General features: G+C 39.2%; 2 protein-coding genes across 6 annotated transcripts in view; one reads left to right on the top strand and one right to left on the bottom strand.

Annotated features, from left to right (window-relative positions):
• ccdc39 (coiled-coil domain 39 molecular ruler complex subunit) overlaps positions 1-6,841 on the top strand; it is a 74,242-nt gene extending 67,401 nt beyond the window's left edge. Inside the window, exons 19-20 of one of the 2 annotated variants that reach the window (XM_067995207.1) lie at positions 475-566; positions 6,447-6,841. In XM_067995207.1, the coding sequence (XP_067851308.1) occupies positions 475-566; positions 6,447-6,627 (273 nt within the window). In that variant the 3' untranslated portion in view covers positions 6,628-6,841. Of the gene's footprint in view, positions 1-474; positions 567-3,920; positions 4,300-6,446 lie in introns of those variants that run through there. The other variant, XM_067995208.1, reaches the window with a different exon arrangement.
• Positions 6,842-8,740: 1,899 nt separating this feature from the next.
• ttc14 (tetratricopeptide repeat domain 14) overlaps positions 8,741-20,684 on the bottom strand; it is a 31,514-nt gene continuing 19,570 nt past the window's right edge. Inside the window, exons 10-13 of one of the 4 annotated variants that reach the window (XM_067995204.1) lie at positions 17,995-18,112; positions 14,981-15,081; positions 13,310-13,654; positions 8,741-9,240 (exon numbers count right to left, since the gene is read on the bottom strand). In XM_067995204.1, coding sequence (XP_067851305.1) covers positions 9,093-9,240; positions 13,310-13,654; positions 14,981-15,081; positions 17,995-18,112 — 712 coding nt within the window. In that variant the 3' untranslated portion in view covers positions 8,741-9,092. Of the gene's footprint in view, positions 13,655-14,980; positions 15,082-17,994; positions 18,113-20,684 lie in introns of all 4 variants that reach the window. The other 3 variants (XM_067995205.1, XM_067995203.1, XM_067995206.1) reach the window with 3 other exon arrangements.

Below are 20,684 nucleotides of genomic sequence, written 5' to 3'. Positions count from 1 at the left end.
CATTATGCAGCTACAATTTTAAATGCTGGATTTTGAGAGGAGGTGTTATGAATCCTTATGTTTACAGGCAACATTTGGACTGGGGTGAGAGCATCTGGTTATACGGTTTAATGTTTCTGCACAATACAAAGAGTGCACCTTAGTTTAAGAATAATGAAATGATTTTCCTTCTGAAATTCAAAGTTAGTGGTTAAGAAACTACCAAACAATAATCCAACAATAATAATTACAGCTATGGCTTTCCTCCAGTTTCCAATAATTCTTTGGACATTAGATACATATTGGTTAAAATTTCATAAATCAATTATGCTAAACATGCTATAATTAGAATTATTTTATATATTAAACCTATTTGTATTTATATAGAAGTTCTGACCTGTACAATCTAATAGAAAATCTGTTAAGAAAAATACCAATATAGCATTAAGAGGCATCTGAGTTCAATAATACATAATTGCAGATATTTTGATTTAGGCTGATTTACCACTACCAACTGCTCCAACACCACCATGTAGTCATCACAGTTCAAGATCACCATCTGTTCGCAGCTCTGCATCATCTGTGAGGTTAGTGTTACACGAGTAAACATGTTTAGTTAAGCTCTGGGAAAGCATGCTGTGACCAAATAAGAGCCCATTTAAAAATTCATCATGCTGTGATTCCTCACACAGCAAGTCCCTGATTGCAATTGGGCTATTTTGGTGGAGGGGAGGGGGAGCGGAATCTTCAATTAAAATCGCACTATGTAATGACTGGGAACTAATCATGCCAAGCCCCCAGATTCTAGAAAGGGAGCAAGGTCTTCAAGCAGAAATTCATTTTCTTAATTGCTGAGTTTTATCTTGATTGATGAATAAGATGAAAAATTAATAGGATGCACTTAAAAGTACCTAGCTTTTGCTGTACACTTAACAAAATGTACAAATATTGAAAATTATTTTTTTTCCGCCTCCTCTCCTTGATGAAGGCAATAATGCAGTTCCAATGATGCCAGCCACTCCCAGATACCTTGCCCAAGTAAACCTCGGCGATCTAAGCTCTTTAATTGTGGGGGCATCAGAGCCAAGCCAGATCTTATCCTTATTTAACGTTCACAAGCGCACTTGGGACTGGACACCAGTTACATTTTTCGTGATGGTTAGTTTTGCTGGACAAAATCTCTAATTGTTAGTATTCTTGAGGATGTATAAACCTACTTGGGAAGTAAATTTAAAATTAACAAATCAAGAAGAATTAAGGAGAATCCAGAACATAGGTGGTTTGAGATTCCTCCTCCAAGATCTTTTCTTAAACCTCACTGTACATTCCACGAGCTTCTTCACCCAAGTGAGAGGTAATAAGTCAGCAAGTTTGGCTGATTCTGAGGAATGCCGATTAACGCTGCCTGTGTTCGACAAGAGATTGTCCCAATCTGCTTTGATGTTTCAGTACAGCTATGATATTAGCATCTTTTATAAATCACCAGTTAGGCTTCAGCTGGAGTACTGTGTCCAATTCTGGGCACCACTCTTCAAATTTAACAGTATGATACCAGGGATGAGGGACTTCAGTTATGTGGAGAGACTAGAGAAGCTGGGGTTGTTCTCCTTAGAGCAAAGAAAGTTATGGGGAGAATTAAGAGAGATGTTTAAAATTATGAAAGGTTTTGATAGAGTAAATAAGGAGAAACTGTTTCCACTGGCAGAAGTGTCGGTAACCAGAGGACACAGATTTAAGATAACTGGCAAAAGAACCAGAGGGAAGACCAGGAGAAATGTTTTTATGCAGCGAGTAACGATCTGTAATGCATTGCCTGAAAGGGTGGTGAAAGCAGATTCAATAGTAATTTTCAAAGGGGACTTGGATATATTCTTGAAAAGGAAAAATCTGCAGGGCTATGAGAAGGAGCAGGGCAGTGGGACTAATTGGAAAGCTCTTTCAAAAAGCTAGTACAAGCACGACTGGCTATATGGTCTCTTTCTGTGCTGGATGATTCTATGATCTACCCATCAGTGAAGATTGTTCCTATCTACAAAAAAGAACAGGATAAATCTAACCCAACCAATTGCTGCCCTAACAGCCTCCTTCCAATAAACAATATAGCGATGGAAGGAATAGTCTATTATGACATCAAGCCACACCTATTCACCAATAACCTGCTTGCCAATGCTCAGTTTGGGTTTTGCCAGAACCACTTGGCTCCAGACCTCACCACAGTCTTTATCTAGACATGGAAAACAAGAGCAGAATGCCAAGGGACAGGTGAGAGCAGTTACCCTCAACATCAAGACAGCATTCAACTGCGTATGGTACCAAGGAGCCCTAGCAAAACAGAGGTCAATAGGAGTCAAAAGGGTAAACCCTCCAGTGGCAGAAGTTAAAGGAAAATCATACTTGTTGTTGAAGGCCAAACACTGCAGCCCAGGTCTTGGCTGCAAGCGATCTTCAGAGAAGTCTCTCGGCCCAACCATCTTCAGTTGCTTCAATGATCTTCCCTCTGTCATAAGGTCAAGAGTGGGGCTGTTCACATTATTCTGCAGTGTTCAGCTCCATTCACAACTCCTCCAATAATGTCCACAGCAGGATAATATCTAGGCTCAGGCTGACATGTCAGTTAACATTCATGCCATATAAGTGCCAGGCACTGGCCATCCCCAACAAGAAAAAGCCCAACCACCTCTCATTCACCTCAATGATACCACCATTGCCGAGTACCCCCACTATCAACATCTTGGGGGTCAGCATGGACCAGTCAAATCAACACCTTGGCTACAAGAGCAGGCAGAAGCTGGGTACTGTGTGACAAGTTGCTCACCTCCTGACCCCCTTAAAGTCTCTCCACCATTTACAAGCTTCAAGTCAGAAGCATGTGTAATACTTACCATTTTCCTGGATAGGTGCAGCCACAACAACACTCAATAAGAAGTTCGCTTGATTGGCACCCCTGTCACAGGACACTATATCCACCCCCTCCTTTACTGGCACACTGTGGCTACAGTATGCACTATTTATCGGATGCACTGTAGCAACTCGCCAAAGCGTGAGCCTTGGATCAATGATAGCACACTCGGCTTTGAGTCAGATGGTTGTGAGTTCAAGACTCACTCAAGAGACTTGAGCACATATTGTAGGCTGACATTTCAGTGCAGTACTGAGGGCATGCTAGAGGTGCCATATTTCAGATGAGACATTAAACTGGTGCCCCGTCTGTCCTCTCAGATAGACATAAAAGATCCCACAGCACTATTCGAAGAAGAGCAGGGGAATTCTGTCTATGTTCTGGCCAACATTTATTCCTCAACCAACACCTAAAACAGATGATCTGATCATTTATTTCATTGCTGTTGTGGGACCTTGTTATGTGCGAATTGGCTGCCACATTTCTTACATTACCACAGCGACTACACTTCAAAAGTACATAAGCGGTTTGGGACGTCCTGAGGTCGTAAAAAGCGCTATAAAATTGCAAGTTTTTTTTTAACTTTAACAGCACTTCCCACCCAGTGACCTCTGCCACTGAGGACATGAGCAATGATATTGTAGGTATACCATCAATTCCACATCCCGCAACTCCATCATAATCCTGACTTGCACATATGTTGCTGGGTCAATTAAGGAATTCCCTCCTTAACACCATCATAGCAGCACCAGCACAAGGATCAGTGGTTCAAAGATAAGAACCACAACCATCATCTCAAGGCAACTAGGGATGGGCAGTAAAAGCAGCCTTGCTAGTGTTACTCACATCCCCAGAACAAACTTTTAAAATCTGCATAAATCCTGCCATACTTGTGAAAACTTGCACTGTTGAGATGATGGATTGAGTCATCCTTTTAGGTGGACTCTGAGGAACCTCCTTGCTCTATGACTATTCCTGCAGCAACAATGCAAGCAGAAAGATTTAACAACTCTAAATCTGCTCCTTCTGATCCTGTTTGTAGAACTCTACCATAAACTCCACTTTGATCTATGCTAACTACTCTGGCCAGTGGTTTGTATCAACACTTGAGTCGTTTTCTTTGTTGTGGTGTTTGGATGGCATCGGAGCAGCTGCAGAATGAAGTTCTTAAAGCCAAAGATAATTTGACTGGAGAAGATTCATCTAAGGTGATTGGCCGGGAATTGTACTGAAAACACAAAATTCAAGAAATTTTAGCTTCAAGATATGATGTCTGACTTGTTCATAATATTTTGCTAAAAGAAAGCTTATTAAAAACAATTACACACAATATTTTCAAGTTTTACAGAATTACATAGAGTCTATAGCACAGAAACAGGCCATTCGGCCCAACTGGTCTGAGTGTTTATGCTCCATACGAGCCTCCTCCCAATCCTCTTCATCTAACCTTATCGGCATATCCTTCTATTCCTTTCTCCCTCATGTGTTTATCGAGCTTCCCCTTAAATTGCATCTATGCAATTTGCCTCAACTACTCCTTATGGTAGCATGTTCCACATTTTTACTACGCTTTGGGTAAAGAAGTTTCTCCTGAATTACCTATTCAATTTATTAGTGACTATCTTATATTTATTTCTGTTTAATAAAAGAGTAGGATTACTTTTTTTCCTCTGTGCACCGAACAGCTGCTGACTGGAGAAAAAGAACCATGGTTAGAACAAGGCCTTTATATGGCGGGGATGAAAAATTGAGCTAATTTCTCAAGGGGATAGTATTCCATTTGATATTGCTTGGCAGATAGCATAGTATTCATTTGTACATGAAGGGTTAATTGAGGAAATTGAGCGAAATCTACAATAAATCAGGTCACTAATTATTTTCATTAATAATAGTTTGTGAATGGGAATAGACATATTTCATAAGCCTTCGTCTGGAAGGCTTATGGATAAGTACGCCTTCTGAACACCATGAAAACTCCCCCGTTCTTTTTTCACATCCACCTGAGGGGGCAGATGAGGTCTCAATATATCACCTCATCAAAAGACAGCAGCTCCAACAATGCTGCACTCCCTCAATACTGTGCCAGCCTAGATTATAAGACTAAGTCTTGAACCCACAACCTTTTGACTCAGAGGTGAGAATGCTACCACCGGACCAAGGCTGAACATATGCAAAATACAATTTCAACTACCAAGTTTACTGGGCAAACATCAGCAAAGTACAGCATGTTGGACAATTAGACATTCAGGTTTTTTTACATTACACTGAACACCCCCATCAAAAAAAATTCATATTAATGATTCTGGGCTATAACATTGATAAAACACTCAAAATGACACAGCAACCAAGTTCACTTTTTTCACAAAGAAAAGTTTCAAATCCTATTTCCAGATTGTGTTTCTCACTGTATGGCACTGACCTGCTGGTTTCTTTGTTTGATGAGTTTGTACTGATCAAGGCATGGGAGGTATGTGTTGGATTAAATGCAAATAAAGCTCCCTCTACACTGCTGTAAACTCTGATGAGCTCCCCATTCAATTTTCCAAACTAGCCATCCTAGCTAGTTATTAGTTATTCACTAGATTAATTCCTGAGATGAGAGGGTTGTCCTATGAGGACAGGTTGAGTAGAATGGGCCTATACTCTCTGGAGTTTAGAAGAATGAGAGGTGATCTCATTGGAACACGTTAGATTCTGAGGGGACTTGATAGGGTAGATGCTGAGAGGTTGTTTCCCCTGGCTGGAGAATCTAGAACTAGGGCATAATCGCAGGATAAGGGGTCGACCATTTAAGACTGAGATGACAAGGAATTTCTTCACTCAGAGGGTTGTGACTCTTTGGAATTCTCTACCCCAAAGGGCCGTGGATGCTGAGTCATTGAGTATATTCAAGGCTGAGATAGATAGATTTTTGGACTCTAGGGGAATCAAGGGATATGGGGATCGGGCAAGGAAGTGGAGTTGAGGTTGAAGATCAGCCATGTTTTGATTTAATGGCGGAACAGGCTCGAGGGGCCGTATGGCCTACTCCTGCTCCTATTTCTTATGTTTTAAGTTGCAGAAAGTTTTGTGCTGTACGCCCTGAAACACAGGAGACAAATAACTTGATGAGCCAAATTTGTCTAAATGGAATTCAAATCCAAAGCTCAGATGCAAAGGACATTGTTCCTTTGCCAATGTTCCACCAAGTCCTTTGCCAAACACATTACCATTAACTAATTCCAAGCAATTTGTGATAATAGCCTACAATAATGTTCATTCTGCTGTGACATATGGCTATCATTTTAAGCTGACACATCTGACATTCAAATTAGAATGAATAAGATTATTTTGAGCAGGTTCGATGTTAAAGACTATTTTCAGGCACTGAACTGATTCAAAATAAAGTAGCACATATGAAAGGACATACCTTTTGGGGCCTTCCAACCTTCTGAACTTAATGTTTTTGAAAGTATTTCTCTTATGAAAAGTTTTGAATCAACAATGAAATTTGGGTATACAGTCAGCAAAAGATTAATAGGAACACAGAATCAACTAGTGGACAAATGCGTTTTTTTGTCTTTTTCAGAAGTGTGGCCTCTTCTCGAAGCAATACTAGCTCAGGGAGCAGACAAACTCCTGTGAAGACTATTAATCTAGGTCTGGGTCTAACTGTAACTTCTCCACCAAACGCAACAGCATCCCTGAGAACTCCACCCAGCAGTGTAAGAAGTGTTTCTTCTCGTGTCCAAAGCCACAAGAGCCAGTAACAGACTCCTGAAGTGAGAAGTTATGATTTACCAAGAGGTTTAAAATTAGTTAATTCATTAAAAGCACTATAGAACCAAAACAACTATAGCAGTGAGTCTTCAAAATTCCTCAAGACACAGAATTTAATACATTATAAAGCCATGGTGTGCAGTATATGCAACAATGCATGTAGCAATTTCTCGAGATTGAAAATAAATTCATACAGATTCAGAACTGTTTTTCAGCTTTACTTAATACTGACCACTCTTATTCTTGTACTGCATTTTATTTTTTTAGAAACCAATTCAAATTCAGTAAATAGCTATAGAACTACCCTGTAATTAGAAATTGCAAATGAATTGTATGACCAACCAAACACATTTTAGAAGAAAGGTTTGGAATAGAATTGTGCCCCACTATTGTTTCACGAGCCGGACCTTTGTACGGAAGAACTGTTTGTCTGCCTTTCTCTAATCTTTGTCTCCCAATCCTCACCTCTCAACCCCCACGTCTCTTCTTCCTTTCTAAGCTCCGTCCTTATCTGTTGCTCTCAGAGGCTTCATTTGCTTTCAAAAGTCAACTTTAAAAAAGAATCACATTAGATGAGAAAAGAAAATATCTGTCTGCCTTTCTTTCTTCCTCATGTGTTAGAAATTAGAACCTGTCTCACAGATGAACCATTACCATTTATGTTCTCAAACTGCCAACAACACTGGTGGAGATAATTAATTAGCTTCAAAATTTTGTTTTGAAAATTGAGCATTTGAAACAAGGACACTTTCAACCCCCACTCTCACCCCGTCTCTCTCTCTCTCTGCTTAATACTTTTTCTGAAGTTTATAGAACACAAAACAAAGTCTACAACAGGTGTAATTAGCACAGCCATTTTGTTTTCACTCCCAGACACAGACAGACATAGCCTCTTTTATATATAAAAAAAGAACACAATATAAATGTTACCACAATTGTTTTGAAATTTGTCTGTTTTTTAAAAATTATATGAAGTAAAGCTACCGGTTTAAAAGCGTTAGAAGCTAAAGAAAAAAATTGTAACAGTACAAAGGTATCCTAGAAAATTAAATGCCCTACACATGCTCAGACTTTGCAATCCATATTCAGCTCACAGTCCTGTGACTGCGAATTTTTTTTCACCTGCCATTTTTTCCTCAGTAATTAGAATTTCTAATCTCTAAAATAAGAATTCAAACAATTAAACATTTGAAAAATGTACATTTTCATAATAATGAGATTACATTTAAATTTAATTTAATGTGAGCTGCATATAGACTGCAAAGTCTGAGTTTATGTATTTAAATATATTCAATTAATCATGCTATCAAGTTATGGCTGTATAAGAAATAATTGAAAGTTCTGACTTTGTTTTGACTTTTGAAATTAAGTAGATTTTCCTATTGGGCACTTAAACACACAGCATGTAGAAAATAGAAAAAAGCATTCAAACTGGATAGTAAGCTGAGGGAGAGCTTGCTGTAATGTTACTGGTGCAATCATTGAAACTTGCCGCATCAAGATTAATGTGGCAAGTATCTCTGTAGATACGCACAGATTAATAGTCTCTCTTCTGACTTTCATTGACCATTGTGTTAAATTGCTGCATTTCTCTCCAACAAATTTAGTACTCTTCAGCTTTTCAAACATTACTTACCAGAGCTACTAAACCAATGCATTCAACATTTTTCTTGAGTCCCCATTGGGTTTCCCACATGCTCAACTACACACATAGTTTACGATCATTGTTCCAAGTGTACAACAGAAATTCCTACAGCAAACACTGACCATGTTTTGGCTCATATGAAGCTTATCATAAAAATATCCACATACCTTCGTGCTTTAGTCTTCAATCACCAGTAATATTGCAACTGAAAAACTACAAGGTGATTGCTCGTGGTAGAATTATCTTCCACTGCTAACAACGAATATAGAAAGGACAGCTCTTATGTTCTTTGGCATTTAAATTCTATGCAATAATGGTTGTACTGTACATAAATAATGTTCTAGATAACATTTCATCATATATATGATTCCACAAGTCCATAAAAGGATATAACATCTTATGATATAAATCTGGAAATCATGGTACTAATTATCATAAAATGAGACACAAAAACACAATGTGATTATTTGTTTTTATATGACTGTCATCATTAGCACACAGTAAGTGATTTTTTTGATTGAACAGTCCATTTTGGCAAGTAAACTTTTAACATGGCAGAGTGTGGTCTGCATTACAGAAGAATGCTATAATTTAATACAATGAAGTTAATCCACCCAAAGCGAAGTGTGACATTGTTGGGTAACGACAATACACCTGCAACTAATTAAGAACCAAATATGATTGATGAATTTTGGAATATGCACATTTTTAGCAGAGGGAAACCAGTTCTTTTTAAATGATTTACTTCACAGGATGCAGGAAAACAATATAAAGTTAGGGTTTGTTACAGGTGTAACATCAAAACTAAAATTAGTGGCACATTAATGGAAAATGACAAAACTTTTTTGGACATCGGCGTGTGCGGGAAAGGTATTGCCTTTTAACTCTCTTCTGCCTCCTCTTCATCCCTCCCACTATACTCAGCCAGGCCTTTACGGATACTTTTCTATCTAGTGTTCTTGGATAGAGTGAAATGAACACGAATAAGTGGTGAGCCTTGAAAGTGCATCATGCTGAATTTTCCACACTGAATCACACCAGTATAATGATTCTAATTCATTTTTTTTGCATTGGTCATTCATCTCCCCTCCCCCTCCCGATTCTCCAAATCTCCTCTGGAGATCTTCCACCCCCCCCCCCCCTCCGCCCCCCCACAGCCTTCAACCTCAGAGTCCCCAACTGCGCACAGCCTGCTTCTCCGTCCTTCCCAAGACCCATCGTTTCAGCCTGTTCTCGCCCCACAGAACTTATTTCTTTCCTAGCTCAACTCTTTTTTTCTCCCTTTGTCCAGTCTCTACCGACCTACATTCATGACTCTTCAGACACCTTCCGCCACTCAAACAGTTTTCAGTTTCCCAGCCCTAACCGTCTTCTTTCCATCTTGGACATCCAGTCCCTCTGCACTTCCAACCCCTACCAGGACAGCCTGCAGGCCCTCCACTTCTTCCTTGAACAGAATCCTATCCTGTCCCCGTCCACCAACACCTTCGACTCCACTCACTTCCTCCAAATAAAAGGGGTCGCTAAGGGTACCCATATGGGTCCTAGCTACACCTGCCTTTTTGTGGGATACATGTAACATTCTTTGTTCCAGTCCTACTCAGTTCCCCTCCCTTACCTCTTTTTCCAGTGCATTGATGACTGATCAGTGCTGCTTCCTGCTCTCGCCCCGAACTGGAAAATTTCATCAACTTTATTTCCTATTTCCAATTTCCACCTCTCCCTCGCCTTCACATGGTCCATCTCCGACCCTTCCCTTCCTCTACTTCTCTATCTCCATATCTGGGGATAGACGGACAACCAACATCTACGAGAAGCCCACCGACTCCCATAGCTATCTTGATTACAATTCCTTTCACCCCACTTCCTGTAAGAACTCTATTCCATTCTCCCAGTTTCTTCCGACGATGCCACCTTCCACACCAGTGCTTCCGGTATGTCTTCCTTTTTCCTCAACCAAGGGTTCCCCTCCACTGTGGTTGACAGGGCCCTCGACTGTGTCCATCCCATTTCCTGCACTTATGCCCTCACCCCTTACCCTCCCTCCCAAAACCACAACAGGGTGCCCCTTGTCCTCACCTTCCACCCCACCACATTCAACGTATCATCCCCCAACACCTCCAGTGCGATCCCACCACCAAACACATCTTCCCCTCCCCTTTCAGCATTCTGAAGGGACTGTTCCCTCCATGACACCCTGGTCCACTCTTCCATCATCCCCAACATCCACTCCCCTTCCCATGGCACCTTCCTGTGCAAGTGCAGGAGATGCTACACCTGCCCTTTCACTTCCTCCCTTCCCACCGTCCAGGACCCCAAACACTCCTTCCAGATGAAACAGCAATTTACTTAGACTTCTTTTAATTTAGTATACTGTATTAGCTGCTCAGGATGCGGTCTCCTCTACATTGGGAAGACCAAACACAGATTGGGCGATTGCTTTACTGAACACCTCCGCAGGCGTGACCCTGAGCTTCCGGTCACTTGCCATTTTAATCTTTGTCCCACTCCCACTCTGACCTCGGCCTCTGACACTGTTCCAATGAAACGCAACAGAAATTCGAGGAACAGCACCTCATCTTTCGATTAGGCACATTACAATCTTTTGGACTCAACATTGATTTCAATAACTTCACATCATAACCACTGCTCCCATTTTTTTCGGACAGCAGCTGCTGGTGATGGTTCGGCTGTTGCCATTTACAGCTCCTCTAGACCCATCTTTTGTTTCTTTACTTCTCCTATTACCTTTCTTTGCCTTGCACTATCACCCCTTTCGTTCTTTAATCACTCCTGCCCTCCACCCTAACACAGACCTTCCGTTTTGTTCTTTCCTCCTCTCCCACGCCCACCCTTTCACTGGGTCTGTACTTCCTTAAAAAATGTTAAATCTTTACTTCTTCCTGTTCTGACAAAAAGTCATCGACCTGAAACATTGGGCATGATTTTCACTCAGAGCCAGAAACCCAGAGCGTGGGTGGATGTTCGCCTGGGGAACCTGCGACTCAATTGGAGGTAATTATTTATGCTTCCAGGTTCCCCGCACGCCTGCCAGCCAGATTGAGATTGACAGGCTGGATGCCAGTCGAGAGGGAAAAGAGCCGTGAATCGGAGAGAAGGGAGGGAGGGAGAGATCGTGGGCTGTCGGGGGGATTGTGGAGAAGATCATTAGGCGGGGGGGGGCGGGGAGGGGAGGTGATTGGGTCGGGAGAACAGTTGGCGGTCAGAGAAGGCTTCACGAGGGTGGTCGGTGACATCGGGAGGGGGGGGGGCAGCCATGGAGGGGGTCTACCATCTGGAAGAAGCACTGCTGCTCCTCCTGGCCCACAAGCAGTGCAATAAAGGCACTCACCTCATGGATCCAGTCCTTCACGCCTGCTTTCACCTGACACGAATCAGAAGCGAAGGGAAACCCGTGCAGGTAAGGTTAAATACATTTTACCTTTATAATCCACAAAAAATGAAGAGCCTCAACTATTGCAATGAGGCACATTGCCCCTTTAACAATCTGCCTGCCAACTTTAAGTATTCCAGGTTTCGGATGCGCGCACATATCCAAACGCACCTGGATTAAACCCAAAAGTGGGCCTGTTGGAACCGGGTTGTGGTCCCACTTCAAAAATCTGTTATTTGTACCACCCACCCGCTCTTTGCGGTTAAAATTACCCCCATTAACTCCACAGACGTTGCCTGACCTGCTGAGTATTTCCAGCATTTTCTGTTTTTATTTCAGATTTCCAGAATCTGCAGTATTTTGCTTTTGTATAACTGATATACTCCTGTGCTACCTACCTTCCTTCCCTAACCTAGAATATCACCAAAAATATCCACATTAAGATTCATATTTGTTATCTGGTTTCTTAAATTTCCAGGGGAGCTTGCCCAGTACAGGTTGGAGAGGATACTGCTTAATAATCTTACAAAAATATTGCCAAATACAGTTGGACTTACTGCCTATCTCTTTCCTTTTTTAAAACCCACACACGCCACTGTCAGACACAACATAATAGCTACTTTTTACGATACTATCCCCTAAAATTCAATCCAACACTAACATACCACATTTGAAACCAATTCAAAGGAAAACATGTAGACATTTAATTAGAACAAATACTAACCTTTTCCTATTGATCACTAATAGCCGATAACATAAATATGTAAAGAAATAATTAAGCAACCTAGAGAATTCACAAAGGGCTAAGCAAACTTTTAGTGAATGAGTAAACTCATATCGATGCAATCCAAATAAATCATCAGATACTTCACGCTTTATGTAAGATCTTAAAAATTAAGTGAATTCATCGCTCCTACTTGGTTGCTTTTTTCACATGTTCAACTTTTTTCATAAGGTTAAGTATATTAGGCAAAGAATGAATGAAAAACATGCCACAATGCCTACTTATTTGTGTTTCTGCTTACATTTCCCTCCATGTTCTTTCCCTTTCTCAAACTCTGCAATCTGATTGAATATTTCCAGCAGATTTTGAGGCATGCTTTTCACTGCTTTCCCATCAGCAGAATTAAGATTTTGGGGGGTTTCTTTGGAATTCTCCCTTTTAGCCTCCCTGTAATGCCTACTTTCACTTTCTTCTTTCCAGTCCTTGTAGCTAGCTCCACTCTCATGTATGTATTCCTTTCTGCCATCTCCACTTTTACCAAAATCATGTCTTTCCTCTTTGCTGTTAGAATTACTTAACCAAGAATTTTTCCTTTCATGTTGGTACTTGTCACTTGACAAATGTGAATATTCTGACCCTGAAGATCCAGAGTAGCTCCTGTTGCTTTTTTCACACGTTTTACTATTATATTCATTACCAAATTCATATTCTTGAACCTGTTTCCTAAATTTGTCTTGGTCATTTAAGTTTTTGTCACACAATTCCCTGCCTTTATCAGCCTTTTGCCATTTGTCATATTGGCTACAGCTATCCTGAGTTCTTGAACTATATAAAGAGTCCCTGCTATCTTCAGACCTACCTCCAAGAGGATCTAAAATTTCAACTGACGATGAAGAAATTGAACAGTACCTTCTTTTCTCCATGATCTCTGACCACTGGTCTACTGAACTGTCATTTTTCTCCAGCAGCTTTGCTACTTCCTGTTTCTGATTCAGAAAGGAAGCTGAGGTATCAGCTGGAGGAGTATACCATTCTTTCTCATTGTTGTGTGAATGATGAATTTTCTCATCACATGAACTTTTACATAAGCGCCTGTTCTGACTGCGTGAGGAATCTGAACGTTTCCTCCGTCGCTTCTTTGTTGATTTGTGTTTCCTAGAACGTTCAGGTGAAGATGACGAAGTAGACCATGATGAGGATTCAGATGAGTCAGTTGAAGATGATGATGTTGACCGCTTCCTTTTTTTCTTCATCCTGAAAAGAAATATATAGATTATAAAATTGCCATGATTCAGAATAAAGTGCTACACAATCAAAATTAATTTTTGTTCAACGTACATGTTTTTGTTGCTCTGAATGCTAGATATTGCTGACATTAGCACCCAAGGCTTTAAGGTGCAAAAATTTATGAATGACATGAGAATAGCCACCACTAAAATGAGAAGAGTATCGCTGAACAATCTGTACTTCTGAAAAACTGAACAATTTGTGGAATGAGAAACCATGTCAGGTTTAACTGTCATTTGAGGATAGGCTTCCAAAATATGTAAGGAAGATCTGGATGTCAAAATGTTTGATCTTCAATAGATCTGAGAATCAAGCCTTCATCAGTGGAATTCATTTTGCTTCAATTAACTGAAGACAATAATGATATAAAGGGAATATCAAAATAATTCCCATTTTGAGGCACACAAAATAAAAAGGCTTGCATCCTCCAAAGCTATTGGTAGGGAGAGTCGGAAGTAATCTTGTGCTGTTAGTTTTGTATACGATCAGAGGTGCACCGAAGGACAAATAACATATTGTAGGTCCGGTTCTTAAAAAAAAATGGATCTATACTATCCAGGCTTTTACAATCTGCTGCTAAATAGCCTACTCTGAGACTGCTTTTAAAAAGTAAGTAGCACAAGAACAAGCAGTAAAATTAAACTTTTTGGAGTTATCCATTTTAAAAATAAACCAAGTAAATGCATTTTGGACTTGGAATACATTCCCAACTCTATTAGGCTGAATTGGTCCAAATCAGTTTCTTCCAAACAGAGGAACAGATCACACCAAAAATAGCACTTTATCCAGAGGCTCAGAGAAATAGCAAAGCACAACCAAAGCCAAGTGACTTCAAGTCACCAGCTACCTTGAACAGGAAGCCTTCTGGTTGAGATTTGAGCACTTTGTGAGCCTGTGGGCATCAGTCCTTTGCTAAATTATTAGATTTGATGCATGCACCCTATTATCACTAGGCTTCCAAGACTTGTAAGAAAGCCCAAAGGCAGGATTACCAATTTGTAAATGATACCAGTATCTGCAATAGCAATCCAATCTTTTCATCTCTTAGCCACATTGGTTGGTAAATGTAGTGACTTTTATAAATTTTTATATTCAATTCTACAAAACAGAGTTTAATATGTGCGTGCCCAGTGATCATCTGGGTTACCTAACTGTTGAAAATACCAGCCGAAGTAAAATGTAGATATTTCATCGATTTTATATCTCATCTTTCTTGATCCAGAAGTGTCAGTTTACCTCATTTTCTCATATGGCATCACACAACTGCACAAACTACACAGTTGAGAAAGTTACCTCTTTTCTTCTTTTAACAGCTTACGCAATTTCTCTGCACTTGACACTTCGATTTTTTTCTCCTCTTCTCTAGTTTCTTTTTCTTTCCTTTCAAGTGATTTCTTTTATACCCAGTCATCATGAAATTGCGGCAAAAATTACATTTAGTTTTCAGTCAGCAACACCATTGATCACAATTGTATTCAGAAAACCATGTCACGTATTGAGAATCAATAACCAAATATATATTGCATTAAAAATAGTTTAGTTACATTTAGTTAATAATCGATGGAGCATAAGAAGCGACAATGAAAAGTTATGTTAAGTTTAATGGAAGCAGCGATAGACAATTGGAAAAAAAATTAAATTAGAAGGAAAAACACAGATCAGGAACAAATTATGGGGAAGAAGGCAGCACACATGAGGAAAAAACAAAGAACAGCATATCAGCATGTAGTAGTCAAAACAGGCAAATACAGAGATGACCAATTTGGCAATCCAAAGAAAACAGATTATAATAAAGCACAAGTTTGGAATAACAGAAAAGTAAATCAAGAAAACAGCAAAGCAAGGGAGTCATGGAATATCGACCAATTTAATTATGATCAATTCAAACAAAAGTTTTGTACAAGTTATCAAAATATATGTGTGTTTTAAAAAACAAACCACCAAAGTCACCGTGCATTACCAGTTGTCCCCCAATGACCCAAGTACAAACCAGGTTTGTGCAGCAGAATCCAGTTCAGATCAGACGTGTGGTGTGTAATGAATTACAGCAGCCAAGGCCCCAGAAAGAAAATGCACACAAAAAACAGAACAAGAAAAAAAAAATCAGTAATGCAAGAAAATTCTTACATAACATATACTACCAAACTTAAACTGAAAACATCTCATGTAAAATAAAGTTAAAGGTCTTGCTAATACACAAAGGAAGTTAAGTTCCCCCCATCAATAATTGTAGCAGAAAAGTTGGCACAAGTATTAAAATTAAATCAAGAAAAGAAATTTCACATTCAATATTAAAAGTAATTTTTTCTGGGGGAGGAGGCTAAAGAGAAAGAGGTGCGAGAGAGTGGCAAGTAAGGGGCTTAGCAACATTGGGTGGGAGCACACCAGTCCTAGAAACAGATCCTGAACAACAACCTGGAAATGTGCTTCTGAAAAGGGAGCACCTAACTGGATAGTACAGGGTTGGATATCTAAAATGTTATAAGCAAAAATCTTTTTTTTGGCTCTAAAAGAGATGGCATATTAAGATGTTGCCAGAGATTATTAAACATAAACGCATCTCATGTGCATACACACACATGCACAATACTAGTGACAGACGTGAAATTTATCTGCAACAGCACAGCAGTGATTTAAAATGGAAAGGTCACACAAAGTGAGATTTCAATTTTAAAAATCCAACAAGTTCAGTCTTCTACCAATCTCTGATAATTCAATTAAAAAATTGATTTAATAGATCTTCAGATGCATTTAAGACAAAAACAAATGCAAAGCTTGCCAACTTCACAGTACCAAAATATAAAACATACATTACTGCAAGATATTATGAGTAATACTCAAGCATTGACTTCTTGCCTTCATAAACACTGAAATAATGGCAACATTGATTGTGTTTGATTACATTTCTCCTGCCAATATAAAGTAGTTTTTTTCTGAACTCCTTTTTGGTTCTCCTGCTCCGTACTATTAAGGGCAGGCACCTTATTCTGAGGCCATGTGTTTGAGCCAACCATCAGTAGGTACTTGTAGTTTCCTTAGAATCTTAATTCTTTAGCCATATAGTGATTAGTTTATGAAATATTAAGTCGCAAGTCCTTGAAAAATGTTTCTAAATGTTAGTTCCTGCAGCATTAATGTGGTACGCAGCACCTTCTTAGTTTAACTTTACAAAAGGTTTTGAACCCTGAAAGTATATATCTTATGTTCTAACCGTATAAACCACAACACTAAACAATTTTAAGTTAAGGTTTTTAATATAAATGTAGCAAGAAGAAAGTGATGATCTCTGTAACAATCCATTTTCAACTTTTCCAGATCTTTTTGCTAAGGACCATGAGTTTGGATCAGAATTTGCTAGCTGCAACACAATTTCAACTGAATCACACAAAAAAATCCCCACAAGTTTTAAAGCCAGATTGTTGCATTAAAAGGAGGGAAAGCAGAAACTGTTAACTCCTGACTAAATAACAGCAATTTCATGTTATGAAAATTAGTCTGGTTTTGTAACCATGGATCTCTCTGATCAAGTATTGTGGGAGAAGGGCCCTATTTTGAATAGGAAACTCCAAACAGAGAAGCTCAGAGAAAACAGCCTTGAAGAAAATTTATCAAATTACTGAGTTTTATATTTTGATCACAATTCCTAATAGTGGCAACAGAAACAAATCTAATGCATGTTGCTTTTAGTAAAAAAGTAAAAGTGAGTAACAAAAATTATGAAGACTAACAAAGAGAATACTGGGTCTGAAAGGAAATGGTCATTTTGTGAAATTATAACCTGAAATAACTTAAGTAAGTTTCACCTCTTTTTTTTAAAAAGAGAAATTACCCCTCCCCAAAATGAAAGACTTACTCTTTTATGGGCCCAGTCTTCCAGCAAACTTGAATGCAGTCTTCCACAGTTTCACATCTCTGACTTAGATAATTGGGGTCTTGTATACAGAGTCGATTGAACAACATCCCTCTGCCTTCCCCCTAACAAAACTCCTAATCCGAACTAGTCAAGAAGAGCTACTCAAGAACAAACCTGACCGATGTGGCATCATGTTCCCTTTCTCCTTAGTGAAAACACTCACCTCCTGGATGGCCCAGGAGGTGGTCAGCAGTTCATCATGTAGTGGGTCACAGGCCTGTAACCCATATCCTACCACCCCATATGGAGTGCATCAACACACGAGCACAAAATGTGCCATTTCTTCTATTTAATGAGATTAAATATCATGTAGGACTCTACTGAATGAGTGAGGCACATAAGAAAGAAACAGTAGCAACATTGTTTAAGCATAATGCTGAACCCAGTAAATCACCTGCATGTGTTTTCTTAATTTCTGTAAAGCTTCCTCTGCCTCACCGAAAGTCTCATCTAGAATTAGTGCTTTCTTATAGCAATTCTCAGCATTCGCCAACTTTTCTTCTTCTTCTAACCTGTTAAAAGATTTTTAAGTGCCATCAGAAAGTGATCACAATCCATTCCTTTCCTGAACACAGAATTTTAGGAAATGCTGACCAATTTAGAGTGACAGTGAGCCGGACATAACCATTAAACAGATGATCCAACCACAGACACAACCATTAGAGAGGATAAAAGATGGATTGCATCTGCACATATTAGAAGTAGTTAGGGAAGAGGTAGCAGAGGCACTATTACATATATATAAAAATTCATTGGAAAAGTGAATAGTGCCAGAGGATTGGTGGACAGCCAATTTTATTCCTATATTTAAAAAGTGAGATAGAACAAGTCCATGGAACTATAGACCAGTTAGCTTAATGCCGGTGGCAGGGACGATCATGGAATCTTTACTCAAAGATGTAATAGAAAAACATCTAGAAAACAAAAATATAATAAAGAATAGTCAGCATGGATGTCAGAAGGGAAAGTTATGCTTGACCAACCTTATTGAATTCTTTGAAGTAACAGAAAGAGTAGACAAGGGTAATGCAGTACATAATATATTTATATTTTCAAAAGGCCTTGGATAAGGTACTGCATTGTAGACTCATGGCTAAGGTCAGAGCGTGTGGAGTCAGGGGACAGGTAGCAGAATGGATAGCAAGCTGGCTACAAAACAGAAAACAGAGAGTAGGGGTTAAGGGTAGCTACTCAGACTGACAAAAAGTAGGAAGTGGTGTTCCACAGGGATCGATGCTGGGACCACTGTTGTGCACAATTTACATTAACGATTTGGACTCAGGAATCAGAAGTACAATTTCAAAACTTGTGGATGACACCAAATTGGGGGGTGTAGTTAATACAAAGGAAGATTGCATCAAAATGCAAGAAGACATTAATAAACTTGCAGAGTGGGCGTGGAATTGGCAAATGAATTTCAATATAGTTAAGTGTGATGTGGGGCATTTTGGTAGTAAGAACAAGGAGGCCACATATTGCATGGATGGGGTCGAGGAGCAAAGGGATCTCAGGGTACAGATACACAAATCACTAAAAGTACCAACACAGGTTAATAAGGCCATAAAAAAAGGCAAACCAAGCAAGGGGGTTTATTTCTAGAGGGATAGAATTGAAAAGCAGGGAAGTTATGTTAAACTTGTATAGAACCTTGTTTAGACCACACGGAGTACTGTGCACAGTTCTGGTCTCCATATTATAAAATGGATATAGAGGCATTGGAGAAGGTGCAAAAAAGATTCACAAGGATGATATCAGAACTGACAGGATAATCTGATCAGGAAAGGCTGAACAGGCCAGGGCTCTTTTCTCTAGAAGAGAGAAGGCTGAAGGGTGATCTAATTTAAGATAACAAAAGGGTTTGATAGGGTAGACGTAGAAAAAATATTTCCACTTGTGGGGGAATTCAAAACTAGAGGTTATAAATATAAGATAGTCACTAATAAATAAATCCAATAGGAAATTCAGAAGAAACTTCTTTACCCAAACAGTGGTAAAAATGTGGACCACGCTACCACAAGGAGTAGTTAAGGCAAATAGCGCAGACGCATTTAAGGGGAAGCTCGGCAAGTACACAAGGGAGAAAGGAATAGAAGGTTATGCGGATAGGGTTAGATGAAGTGGGGTGGGAGGAAGCTCGTGTGGAGCAAAAACATTGGCATTGACCAGTTGGGCCGAATGGTCTGTTTCTGTGCTGTAGACTCGATGTAACACTACAGCAAACTAAACTTCATACTATTACTACTTGGATTGATTGTAGAAATTGTGAAATTGTTTTTGAGGTTAGTAGGATAATTAACATTACAAATCTTAACAATGCTGATTTGCATGTGTTTTTTCAACATCAGTGGACACAAGTCTAATCCTTTGATAGTGCAAAATGACCCATTGCAGACATTTTATTTGAATTTTCTTTTCACTGTACAAGCTTGTTTTCCTTCTTTTCCTCCCTTCTCCAAGTTGAAGTGTAAAGAAATTACAATTCTTGTTTTAAAGCTAAATAAACTGCCACCACCTACAAAAATTGATAGTTGACATTGGATTTTTGAACACTTCATATCATGAGAAATATTGTTGAATACCAAGAGACAAAGGAGTATTTCATTTCATTTTGTAATGTTCTTCATAGCATACATAAGCATGGGAAGGGAGATATTTAGCAAATCGAGCAGCATAAAACAGGTTTAGTAACATACTATGGTCACTATATCAAAGATTCAGCAACCAACACATGGTTCTGTGAAGAAACTAGTCCTAGTTGCTAATTATTCAAATCAAAACATTTATTATTCTACAAACTTGACCATGCAATAAACTGTATGCTCAAATTTTAATATCTTCCTGTGTCAACTTTTCCATTATAATTTCCTACACCCACATTTACAATGGAAACTGCCTATGTAAACTTGTTTCATTGCAATTACATCCTCCGACCAGTGATGGCACTATAACTCCAGTTTTCCATTTTCTAACCACTCAGGCCCGACTGCAGAAAAGCTCCTATGCTGGAACCAACTCTACTTCTCTATTTGCCAAATTGCCCAAAGTTTTGCTACTTAACCTTAAATAAGATCGAAGTATTACATA

The sequence above is a fragment of the Heptranchias perlo genome, chromosome 13 (genome assembly GCF_035084215.1).
Source record: "Heptranchias perlo isolate sHepPer1 chromosome 13, sHepPer1.hap1, whole genome shotgun sequence".
NCBI lineage: Eukaryota > Metazoa > Chordata > Chondrichthyes > Hexanchiformes > Hexanchidae > Heptranchias > Heptranchias perlo.
This window is presented reverse-complemented; position numbering and strand designations above follow the sequence as displayed.